We start from the raw sequence: 13,289 nt of genomic DNA, 5'->3' as shown, positions 1-13,289 counted from the left end.
GGATCAATAAGTATCTTCTTCAATGGTGAGTACCAGTAATAATGGTGAGTAATAATCTAAAGGTTGTTAAGGGAATGGGATCAATAAGTATCTTCTTCAATGGTGAGTACCAGTAATAATGGTGAGTAATAATCTAAAGGTTGTTAAGGGAATGGGAAATTGTAATTTAGAGGTTTAAAGTGTTAGGGGATGTCCTGCGATACTGTTCATAGCCAAAAATAGTGTAATTACTTCCGCATCTCTACTTCGTGGAAATTTGACTTTCGTGGGCAGTCTTGGAATGCATCCCCCATGAAAGTCAAGGGAACACTGTAATCTTCTAATAAGCGAGTGATCATAGGACTGAATTAATGAATGCAAAGCACATAGTTCATAAAGGAGCTGAACTTTGCAGCCAAACAACTTTTACATTTAGTATAAAAAAGGCATAGGCAGGCCTTGACTTATGATCACAGCTGAGCCCAGAATTTCTGTTGCTAAGTGAGAAATTTCTTAAGTGAATTTTGCTCCATTTTACGACCTTTTTCGTCACTGTTATTAAGTGAATTACTGCAGATGTTAAGTTAGTAACATGGTTCTTAGTTGAATCTGGCCTCCCCATCGACTTTGCTTGTTAGAAGGTTAGAACAGGAGTTCACATGACCTTGGGACAATTCAATCACCATAAATATGGATGAGAAGTCAAAAGTCTGAATTCTGATCCTATGACTCACTAAAAGGATGCAAAGGACCAGCTATCTGCAAGGAATATAAATCCTTCCACTCCCCACTATCCAATCAGAACTGAAGAAGCTTATTGGATGAAAAGCAAAATGTCTTCAAAAGGAAAAACCAGAAAGTTCAGTTGCCTCTTGAAAATCACCTTTGGGACAACCATGACCTGGATGACTGAGAATCTCCAAAGATGAAACCAACCTCTCAGATAAAGATGCTTTTAACTGCAAGCCAAAATTAGAAGGACACCTCCTTTTCATCCATCTAACCCTGGGGAGGGGATGTCCAGTATCCACAAATGTCAGCACAATTGCAGAATGTCATGAAGAAAATTGCATGTTATTATGGTAATTTGCATGACGTACACAATGACAGAATTATTCAAATGATGAAAATTGCTGTGGAAATTTGAAATGTTGCGTGCAAAATCTGTTGCATCGAAGGACAGTAAAAGATGTTCAATGGAAACATCTTTGGGAAGGGAAAGGCTTCAGCCTAGCTGCATAGTAGAAAAATAAAGATTTTCTATGTTTCTCTGGTCTTGTGAAGTTAGAGAGTTTTAATGATATTAAATATTTTAGGGCTTATATTTGTGTTTTCATGTGTCCCCCACCTCAGAAGGGAGCTCCAGGCAGTGGGTGTGAAACTTCAGGTGCTTCTGTGCAACATACGTCACTTAACGAATGTCAAACAGGTCTTGACATATAATGTGAACACAAGCGGACGTTAACTTATGAACGTGTTGGGACTAGTCCAGTGATGGCGAACCTTTTTTTCCCCGGGTTCCAAGAGCATGGGCACACACTATTGCACATGCGTGAGTGCCCACACCCATAATTCAATGCCTGGGAAGGGTGAAAACAGCTTCCCCCTCCCCCCCAGAGGCTCTCTGGAGGCCGGAAACGGTCTGTTTCCCAACTTCTGGTGGGCCCACTAGGATCGTATTTTGCCTTGCCTAGGCTCCAAAGGCTTCCCTGGAGCCGAGGGAGGTAAAAATGCCCTCCTCCCCGGAGGCTCTCTGGAAGCCAAAAAGGCCCTTCCAGAGTCTCTGTGCGAGACGAATATCAGCTGGCCGGCACACACATGCATGTTGGAACTGAGCTAGGGCAACAGCTCTTGTGCCAGCAGATATGGCTCCATGCGCCACCTGTGGCACCCGTGCCATAGGTTCGCCATCACTGCTCTAGACGATCTACTGTGACACATGTTTATTAAGTGAGTTGCACCCAATTTTTTGCCCTAGCTGTTACATGAATCACTGCTTTTTGTTAAGTGAATTGTGCAGTTGTTAAATGAATTTGGCTTTCCCTTTTGATTTTAATTGTCTGAACCTAGCTAGAAGGCAATCACATGACTCTGGGATGCTGCAACCAACATATGAATACATGCTGATTGCCAAGTGCCTGAATTTTGATGATGTGACCATGCTTAAGTGTGAGGATCGGTTGTAAATTAACTTTCAACAGTGACTAAACAAATTGTTATATATCAAGGACAACTTGTAGACAGGGGCTTGTATTTCCATACTAACAGGGCGGGGTGTACTCACACTGACAGAATTTCTGTAGACGAACAGTGTTTGTAGATGAAATAAAAGCAAAGAAAGTAGAAAATATCAATCTCGAAGAGAGACCACATCCAATCTTTCTGAAGACTGAGTCGTGAGAGGGGGTCATAGCAAGATTTGCCCCCAGAATCAAGGTTAACAGACTCTTTCCTCATCTGATTGGATGAAATCAACCCATCCTGGATGATAGTTTCACCCACTATGGAGAACAACCAATGTATGATCTGTTAATAGAAAGTTTACTACCATTTAGGAATGGCAATCCATATAAGACACATTTACATAAAAGCACATATAGTTCCACTTTCTGAATTATTATCCCCCCCCCCCCTTTAAATAGAAAAAAAAGTTTCAAACCTACTTTTTGGAGAAGCAGAGCTGGTGGAAGCAATTTGCCGCATGCGACCCCCATGGCAGCTCAGTGCCACAAGCTTGGAAATAATAGCCGTCTTCCCGAATCCCACATTTCCAATGACGATAGCTCCCCTCGTCTCTGTCTGTTTGGGATTCTTCAACTTTTCTTCTATTGTTTGAAACAGCCAGTCTCGTCCAACAAACACAGAGTCTGTTGTTATGCTTGGCACTTCAAACAATAATGGCTTTAGCAAAATATCTTGAGGCTTATACGGGACAAAACGTGCTAAAAGAAGGAAATACTTTATTAAAAGACAAAGCAATGAAAATAAACTTTTTAAAAGAACTTAAATCCTACAGAAACGTCTAATCTGCTTTGAAATTCAGTAATCTAGTCCAGTTACAGTGAGTCAATGTTAAAAGGGAAGAAAACCCCAAATATATTTGTTCATGCTGTTCTATTACTCCCACATGATTCCTCTTTCCAGCAGGAGTGCTAAACAAATCAAGAAGTTAGGTCCTTTAATGAACTCACTAGATTTTTCATCCAAAATGCTCTTAGTTTCAACAATCATGTTCGGTAAGCCTTATCCCTAATTCTTCTGAATAAATGTGTGCTTTAAGACTTAACAGATATGAAGCAGGATTAAGGAAAGGCTGAGGATCCAGCATTTATCATATAAATTAGAAAGAGAAAAAGCAGCAGAACAAGTCACAAATTCTGAGAATACTTAATATGAAGATAGACAGCCCAAGAGGGGGAAAACATGGCAGAAAACCATAAAACCCATAAATCGCCAAAAAGGCTTCAAGTGTTGTTAACCTAATACTACGTAGCTTCTGCTCTAGTAATCTCACACTACTAACCAGAGCATACAAAACTTTCGTCAGACCAATCCTTAAGTACAGCTCATCTGTCTAGAACCCACACCGCATTTTGGACATAAACACTCTAGAAAATGTCCAGAGATACTTTACTGGAAGAGTCCTCCACTCCTCCACTCGCAACAGAATACCCTACGCAACTGGACTTACAATCTTAGGTTTAGAAAGCTTAGAACCACGTCGCCTTAAACACGACCTAAGCATAGCTCATAAAATCATCTGCTACAACATCCTTCTTGTCAATGACTACTTCAGATTCAACCACTACAAAACACATGAGCACACAACAGATATAAACTTAAAGTAAACCACTCTAAACTCGACTGCAGGAAATACGACTTTAGTAACCAGGTAGTTGATGCATGGAACTCAGTGCCAGACTCTGTAGTATCATCACCTAACCCCCAAAACTTTACCTTTAGACTATCCACTGTTGACCTCTCCCGATTCCTAAGAAGTCAGTAAGGGGCATGCACAAGTGCACCAGCGTGCCTTCCCTCCCCTGCCCTAATGTTTCTCTTTTACTAGTATCATGTATATAAATATTATTATATCTTTGTATATCACCAATACGTACTTGACAAAACAAATAAATAAATATCAAGCAATGGAAAATGGGTTCTATCAAATGTTGGCTTTAAATACTCAGATATAATGTTCTGGGCCCAGAACATCTCTTTGAAAAATACAATATTTAAAAATAAGTCATCTTTATCTTTCATGACCATGGTCATAGTGTGGAGACCTTGCTTCTTGATTGTTTAACAGATCAACAGACTTGGAAGGGGCCTTGTAGGTGATCTAGTGGTCCAACCCCCCCCCCCTACTCCCCCCATGCAAGCAGGAGACCCTACACCATTTCCTGCAGACATTTCATCACCAAACTAAATAACGTTATCAGTGCTTGATGTTAGTACTGATGATGTTACCTAACACTAGTGATTTCCCTAGTTTGGTAATGAAATATCGACAAACAAACAACCAAGCTCAACCAAGGACCCCACAGTTCAACCCTGACTTGCAAATATTCTCTTCTATTGGCATAGTCACAGTCCTCGGTTTTTTTATAGAAGTTCAAATTGAGGTGGGATAAATCAATATTAAGAAATGCTGTAAAGAAGGAAACAGACTTCAACAGTTTTCCACAAATATACCTTCTGCAGTTTCTACTGGTAGGATGGCCTTCTAAAAAAAAGGATAGTTTAAATCGTGGTTTCGGCACAGGTCTTACCTTTTATTTCTTGCTGAACTCTGCCTCCAGCAGTGCTGTGCCAAGGTAAGCGGATTGAAGTACGCAAGGGAGTATTCCTTTGTCCATCCAAATAGCTCAGATCCTCAAGTTTTGTGGAACTTGTTGCTGTAATGAGAATAGCTAACTAATCAGGAGATGAACAAGGCTGAACAAAAGGATCAAAACTACGAGTATACTCTTTACTGGGTTTCCCCCAAAATAAGGTTCAGTCTTGTTTTCTTTTGGACCCGGAAATGAGCAGGTCTTGTTTTTTTGATGTGTATGAGATGGCAAGTGTGGAGGTATTCTGTTGTGAGTGGCAGCACCAGTGCGTTGAGCCTCGCGGCATTCTGATAATTTATTTATTATTTATTTATTTTATTAGATTTGTATGCCCCCCCTCTCCAAAGACTCGGGGCGGCTCACAACAGCAATAAAAAACAATATTACCGGATGTGGGGCGTGTGGGGAAACCTCCAGCCCCCACCCCAGCTTGATACTTGCGCCCCACCCACCTCATACAACCAGATGGTGGGAGGGGTTTAACTAGGCCTTATTTTGAGGGTAGGGTTTATATTGGGTGCGAAAATCAGGATAGAGCTTGTTTTTGGGGTAAGTCATATCTTTGGGGAAACATGACAGCTTCAAAAGAGGAAACCATACAGTAATATCTTCATGCATGGATTATAAAACCATCCTCAGATAAGACAAATAAGGACCTTGCTTGCATGCTATCACATGTCATACGTGTTGCCATAATGGGTCTTGGAAAAAGATATTTTCTTAGGAAAAGAACCGTTGTACATACCTGAACGGTCTTCTCGATGCACTGGAAGGAGAGTCCAACATGGGTAATTACCAATCCTATTGGTAGAGACTGAGTTAATTTAAATATTTAAATGCGAGGTAGCTACCGCCCCTTAGCAGCCCCCAATACCTCAGTTTTAAAAACGAAGACAGTATAGAGGTAACACAATTTATTGAACTTTAACCATATAACAATTAACACATAAACCTCGCAACCCAAATACTCCGGCGACCTGGCCACTACGCCGGGTGGGTTTGGACTCTCCTTCCAGTGCATCGAGAAGACCGTTCAGGTATGTACAACGGTTCTTCTCCACTGCACTGGGAAGGAGAGTCCAACATGGGATATACCAAAGTTCACATCCCTTGGGAGGGCAAAGGCTGTGCCACGGTCGACGGAGAGGAACAAACCCTCTGCAACACACGTCTCCCAAAGGAAGCTTCAGCCGAAGCAACCGAGTCCAGTCTATAATGACGGATGAAGGTTGTAGGCGAAGCCCAAGTCGCTGCCTTGCAAATGTCCTCAATCGATGCTTGAGTATTCCATGCGGCAGACGCGGCCGCACTTCTGGTGGAATGCGCAGTGATGCCCGCCGGAGGCGATTGAGACCTGGCTTTGTACGCTTCAGCAATACAATCCTTAAGCCAGCGACTGATCGATTTAGATGAGACCCCTAGTCCCATAGATCCTTGAGCAAATGATACAAACATCCTGTCAGTCTTCCTGAACTGAGCAGTCCTCCTGATATAAATCTTTAAGGCCCTCCTAACATCTACCTTGTGCCACCTCAACTCCAACGGATGTTGACCATGAGTACAAAAATCAGGAAGGACCAACTCCTGCGATCTATGAAACCCAGAGTTGACCTTGGGAATAAAGGTCGGATCTAGTCTAAGTACCACTCTGTCCGAGTGGAACACACACAAATCTGACCGAGTGGACAGAGCAGACAATTCTGATACTCGGCGCGCAGAAGTGATCGCCACAAGAAATGCAGTCTTTATTGTCAGCAGACGAAGTGAAATAGTCCTGAGCGGCTCAAAGGGAGGTGAAGTAAGAGCCTTCAGTATGAGAGTCAAATCCCAGGTCGGGAACCTATGTACTGGAGGAGAATGGGAATTGACAGCTCCTTTAACAAATTCCCGTATCCAAGGATGTTGTGCTAGTGAACGGGAAAACGGTACCTGTACAATGGTTGCCAGGGCCGCTATTTGTCTTTTCAATGTATTTGGCGCTAAACCCCTGTCAACACCTGCTTGTAGGAACTGCAACACCAAAATGACCGAAGCTTCTTGAGGGTTAGCACGTCGTTCTAAACAAAACCTACAAAAGGCTGCCCATGTAGCTTGGTAAATCCGGACCGTAGACGGTCGACGGGCAGCCTGCATGGTATCCACCACATTGTCCGGGATACACTGATTTGTCAACCTGAGCCTCTCAAGTGCCAGGCGGTCAGCTGGAACCACTGCGGGTTCGGATGACACACTGACCCCTGGCATAACGATATCTCGCAATCCGGAATCCTCCACGGGGAGGACACCGAAAAGGCTGTCAGGTCGGCAAACCAAGGGCGTCTCGGCCAATGGGGAGCCATCAATATTAACTCCGCTCCCTCCTGCACCATCTTGTCCAACGTCCTTTGAATCAGGCATGTGGGTGGAAAGGCATAAAGGAGGCCTTTGGGCCAGGGGGACAACAGGGCGTTGACCCCTTCCGCACCTGGAGTCGTGAACCGGGAATAAAACCTGGGCAATTGGGCGTTGGCCGGGGTTGCAAATAGATCCACTGATGGTACCCCGAAGCGGCGGACTACGCTGTGGAAAAGAGCCGGAGCGAGTCTCCATTCCGAAGGATCTATGGTCGCTCTGCTCAGCCAGTCCGCCTGCACGTTGCTGGTACCTGCAATGTGCTCCGCTCTCAACGAAGACAGATGACGTTCGGCCCAATCGAAGAGAGCTGTAGTCTCGAGCATTAGACGCTGTGACTTCGTGCCCCCTTGGTGATTGAGATGGGCCCTGGTTGCTACATTGTCTGTTAAAACCAGTATGTCTCTGCCCTGAACCAAGGAGGAAAAGGCCTGAAGCGCCAGAAACACTGCCCTGAGCTCCAGAAAGTTGATATTGATAGGAGCTAGGTCTTCCTGGGACCATAAACCTTGAGCCATGTGGGCCCCCATGTGCGCCCCCCAACCCGACAGACTCGCATCCGTAGTCAGAACCAGATGGTCGTGACTGTGGAGAGGAGAGCCGCGAAACAAGGCCGGGGACAACCACCATCTGAGAGAGTGTTTCACGCCTGCTGGAATCCTCACCTGCCGGTGAGAATGACTGACCTTGACCTTTTGGTACGGGAGCAGGAACCACTGGAGCTTCCTGATGTGATATCGAGCCCATGGCACGATTCCAATCGCTGAAACCAGAGTCCCGAGTACTTTGGACAACAGGGCCAGCGAAACCTGATGATGTCGACACAGGTCGCTGACCAGTCGCCGAATGTTGAGAAGCCGTTCCGGTGTCAAAGAGACCGTGTCCTGGGTGGTATCTATAATCGACCCCAGATGTTGGATGCTGGTAGAAGGCACAAGATGACTCTTTTCCTCGTTGATGGTATAGCCGAGGCTCTCCAGGACCTCCCGTGTAAGCGTCAAGTCGTGCTGCGCTCGAGGCAGTGACTTGGACATCACGATGATGTCGTCCAAGTATGCCATCACCCGCACAGACCGGGCCCTGACATGCGCCGTCAATATGTCCATTAGTTTTGTAAATGTCCGAGGCGCAGAGGACAGGCCAAACGGCATTGCCCGGTACTGGTAGTGAGTACCGTTGAGGCAGAACCTGAGGAAACGACGATGAGCCGGCCAAACAGGAATGTGCAGGTAAGCATCTTTCAGGTCTATTGACGACAGAAAGTCGTGATGACGGATGGAGGCGAGAATCGACTGGAGAGAGTGCATACGAAATCTCCGATACCGGATGAAGACATTGAGAGATTTCAAATTGAGAATCATGCGGAACCCGCCTGACGCTTTTGGTACAAGGAAGACGATGGAATAAAAACCTGTTCCTTTGGCATGCTCGGGCACTCTCTCTATCGCCTTGATGTGTAAAAGATGTTCTATTTCCCGCTGCAAATGAAGATGTTTCAACGGATCGCGGGTCGATGGACATTGGACAAAGCGTTGAGGTGGGGGCTGAAGAAACTCCAGACGCAACCCCTGCGAAATTGTGGCTATCGCCCATTTGTCGGTGGAGATACTTCTCCAGGAGGCACTGAAAAGTTGTAGTTTGCCTCCTATGGGCGCTAACGAAGGAAAGTCACTTGGAGTTGCGCTTGAAGCCTCGTTGATTTCCTCTGAAGGGTCGCCTAGCCTGCTGATACCCCCTTGGTCTGTCCTGAAATGGTGCACGGTCACCCCGAAAGGATGACTGACCATACTGGCCTTGCTGAAAGGGCCTGACATTCTGACCCACCGACGAGGAGGAGTCCCAGCGAAATGGCTGGCGACGATTATAAGGATTAGCCCGACGTTCCTGCCTTCTGTACGCCCTGGGGAGGGACTTCCGTTTGTCCTTATCCTCAATCAGGACCGGATCCAACGCCTCCCCAAACAATTTCTCTCCTTGGTAGGGAGAGGACGCAAGGTTCCACTTGGACTTGAGGTCCGCCGGCCAGTTCCTCAGCCAAAGGAGTCGTCTGGAGGCCAGAGAGGTCGCCATCCCCCGAGCCGAAAACTTTGCTGCGTGCAGGGTGGCATCGGCGGAAAATTCAGCTGCCGCTAACAGCTTACTGATGTCCTGTCTCAAACGGCCATCATCTGGACCCAGACGGGCCTGCACCTCTTGCAACCATATTATAGAGGCCCGGTTGAAAAAAGAGGCCGCCGCAGCTGCCCGAAACCCCCAGCTGGCCATTAAGTGAGACTTACGCAGTAGAATCTCCGCCTTTCTATCTTCTGGCTTAAGGCTATCGCCAGACTCAGAAGGAACTAAAGCCTTTGAAATTAGAGTCATGACAGGCTGATCAATGGGTGGAAACTCCAATAACTTTTCCATATCCTCATCCAGCGTATAAAATTTGCGCTCCATGACCGAAGGCCCCTGAGCCGCTGCTGGAGTGAGCCAGGGACGCTTAAGACCTTGTCGGAAGATTTCTGAAGATGGCACATGGTCAGTCTCAGGCTGGGGTTCTTTAAAGAGGACTGTAGATGGTTTTGGGTCCTCTGTGGAATCTGTGGCTTTGGTAGGACCTGGCAGGTCCGCTGTTTGTTTAGCCTTATGAAGCAACACTTTAAAGAAGGATGCCTTAAAGAGACCTGCTACTACTGGCGCTTCAGGAGCGGTCTCGTCATCAGAGAAATCATACTCCTTCTCTGTGTCTTCTATCTGGGGAGGATCTTCAACCCAGGACCCCATACCCGAGAGGGGCGGAACTGACCAAGGATTTCTGGTTGGGCCAGGTCGTGGATCCTGCACTCTTGTTGCCATCCCTTGTGCATAAGCATCAGTAACAAGCTCCTGCAGGGCTGGAGACATCTGTTGCCAGGTATCAGGGTTTACTCTGAGGCCAGCTGCAGTGGGAGTAAAGGTTGCTGTAGGCCCACTCTTGTATGAATGTGCAGCAGAAGCAGAAGCAGGCCTAGGTTGACTAAGGCCTGAGGCAGCATAAACAGGTTGAGGCAGAAATGGGGCCTGCCTTTCTGGTGACCAATCCCTCTCTGACAAGGCCTCCACGGTACCCAACTGGGGAGCTTGCAAATCCCTGGCTTGGAACATCACTTGCGCAGGGAGAGGCGAGGCAATTCTAGGTGTCAGAATGGCTGCCTCAAGCCTCTGCTCCAAAGCCTTAATCCTTCTCTCTGCCTCCTTGAGGGATGTAGAGGAAGGCTTAGATTTTTCCTTTGGCTTTGGTTTGCCCTTATCCTTGGGCACGCTGGGGGAGGAGATTTTATCAGGAATTTTATCCTCCATTACTTACTATTAACAGTTGTTAGAATCAACAAAGATCTGGAGAGTCAGAGAAATAACGGTCTTCACAATAACTCTCGCAAAATGGTGACTAATCACCTCAGAAATCCACGCATGCGCCCTGCAGCCTAAATCCGGCTTGCCGATTGGCCAGTAGCATCAGAGCAATGGCGGGCGCGCGAAAAGGACTCCGAAAATGGCGGATCGCCAAATCACCTCTCGCTTCCTTCGGGGCTTTCACTAACCCCAATAGAGGAAGCAATGCCATAGTCCTGTGTTTAATAGCCTTCTTCGCCGAGCAGAGCGGCTTTCAAGGCGTCCAGGAACGGCAATTTAAAGCGGCGGCGGCGGCGGCTTTCCCTGTCACCGCCGAACAGCTGAGAGGCGCTGGCACCGCGCCAGGATTCTTCGCGCTCTCAGAAGCCGCTCTTCGAAGCCGCTACACAGACCATCCAGTGAGGGGGCCGGACCCCCTCACCTTCGGCCGCCAGCCAGGTTTGGCCACTGAGGCCAGTGACCCCAGGCTGGGTCGCTCCCCGGTCAGAATTGTACCCACGGAGGGAAGGGAAACTCGGGGAGAAAACCGGTGGGGGTGGTGTCCACGGAGGACAGAGACCCCTTGAAGAAAAAACTCCTCTTCAATCTGTATTCCCTGGAGAAAGGAAGAGAAGAAAACAACATTAAAAAGGTTATTCATTTATTTATACATATTCTTATTTACATAACACTACTATTATGTAGAGGAAGAAAACTCCAGTCTCTACTCTTAGACTGAGTTTTTAAAACTGAGGTATTGGGGGCTGCTAAGGGGCGGTAGCTACCTCGCATTTAAATATTTAAATTAACTCAGTCTCTACCAATAGGATTGGTAATTACCCATGTTGGACTCTCCTTCCCAGTGCAGTGGAGAATATTCAGTTCTTCCTCATACAAATAATAATAATAATAATAATAATAATAATAATAATAATAATAATAATAATTTATTAGATTTGTATGCCGCCCCTCTCCGAAGACAAAGGGAGATTATGTCTAGTTGCCAAGCTAAGACAAATAACTTTTTTTTTCTTTGAGAAAGAGAAAATGTGAAATTAATATGTTCTCTAGAATTCTTTGGAAAAACTGATCTAAACAAGAAATAACAACAACAACCACAGTAATGATCCCTGAAATGTTTTTTCGCAGGAACCATGCAACTATTTTTGGAGGTTTTGTCACTCTGAAAATAGAGCCTTCAATGTTCATGAGTATGAAGTTAATTAAGAGTTAAATCACTATTGTCTATGAATGTGTCAATCATAATATTCCATGGCCCTAAATTTTAAGAATTTATAATGCTTCAAGTTATTGAATTATGAAATATTAGATACTCAAGGCATTTCCATATTCTTCATTTGAAGACATAATGTAACCAGTAGGAAATAAATCTGCGCGTGAAAGTACTTTTACTATGTATAATTTCCTATTTGTAGAGAAAACATTTTTCAAACATCCTATCTCTGTCCAAATTGCCTGGATCAAGGCTCCTTTCTTTCAATTAAATATATGATTTATGATATGTATTTTTAATATAGAGTAACATTTGAAAGGGTTTAAAACTGATTTATGGTTAGGCAATATCTGACTCCATTTTAATTTCAAATTGTGTATTAAACTTTCTGTTTTTCTATATGACAAGATAGCTTTTGAGGTGGCTTTGGAGTCAATGGTTATGCAAAGAAGATAAAGAAGACTTTGTGCAGCATTTAACAATAAATGGTTATTGATTGGGTTCCCAGCCTCACTTTTCCAAAGATAACTAATCATACAATCTTTTCAAGAGATTGGGTGAATTCTGGTGAACCTCAGAATTAATAGCTACCTCAAAGAATTAATAAGAGGAAGTGTTGTGGTTAGCTCCTGCCCCAAAGACTGTGGATGTGGGGGAGACATCCACATGCTGCAGGCCTGTTTTGCCCCCCCCCCCCGGTGGAATCTGCTGATGAAGGCTCCTCTGACCAAGAAGACATGAGTGACAGGAAGGAGGAGAGTGTGGCAGACAGCTCAGGAGATCAATTATCTAGCTCCTCCTTGGATTCAGAACAAGAGTTAATGATACAGCCAGGCATGCGGAGAGCGATGCATAGGCAACAACAACTGAGAGATTATTATCAAAGAAAATGAGGCCACCTGTGGTTGGGTGGGGCTGTGGTAATTAGTGAGGCTGCTATAAAGAGCAGCCTGTGGGTTTGGCCATTGTGGAGGATTATCTGATCGTTTGTTTCGTGACTGCTTTACTGACTTTGACCTTTTGTGTGCTGATTTCCCCCCGCTTGGAAACTAAACCAGGGCAAAGTGTGTTTCACTTTGTGAAAGAAGAAGGACTGTGAATTGCCTCACAGCTGCAAGCTAAGTATCACAGAACTGATAAGGGACTTGTACAAATTACCAGTTTGTTTGGAGACCAGTGCTCTTTGCTATACCAAAAGAGGGCTTGGTTTAAGTGAATTTTCATTATAAAGAACATTGTTTTAAATTTTGAAACGTGTGTGTGTCTGATATTTATACCTGTGAATTTTTGGGAGGAGTGTACCAGAGAGCCCAACAGAACAGGAAGTATATCAAAAAAGAGAGATCTGGTCCAAACCACAGATCTTTACCCAACTCCAAATTTTGCTTTTGGGGGAGGGTAGAGAGGTGGGGGAGAAATTGCTATACAATAGCCCAACCAGGGGTGCGCTACTGCCTGGGCGGGAGGGGGAGAGACGCAGTGGGATAGCAAAAATG

At 45.3% G+C, this 13,289-nt stretch overlaps 1 protein-coding gene across 3 annotated transcripts in view; it reads right to left on the bottom strand.

Annotated features, from left to right (window-relative positions):
* The window catches only part of TANC1 (tetratricopeptide repeat, ankyrin repeat and coiled-coil containing 1), a 206,029-nt gene that overhangs the window by 46,171 nt on the left and 146,569 nt on the right, over positions 1 to 13,289 (bottom strand). For all 3 annotated transcript variants that reach the window (XM_070731570.1, XM_070731572.1, XM_070731571.1), the window contains exons 8-9: positions 4,752 to 4,877; positions 2,643 to 2,921 (exon numbers count right to left, since the gene is read on the bottom strand). In XM_070731570.1, coding sequence (XP_070587671.1) covers positions 2,643 to 2,921; positions 4,752 to 4,877 — 405 coding nt within the window. The remainder of the gene's footprint in view (positions 1 to 2,642; positions 2,922 to 4,751; positions 4,878 to 13,289) is intronic.

Source organism: Erythrolamprus reginae, chromosome 1, assembly GCF_031021105.1.
Source record: "Erythrolamprus reginae isolate rEryReg1 chromosome 1, rEryReg1.hap1, whole genome shotgun sequence".
NCBI lineage: Eukaryota > Metazoa > Chordata > Lepidosauria > Squamata > Dipsadidae > Erythrolamprus > Erythrolamprus reginae.
This window is presented reverse-complemented; position numbering and strand designations above follow the sequence as displayed.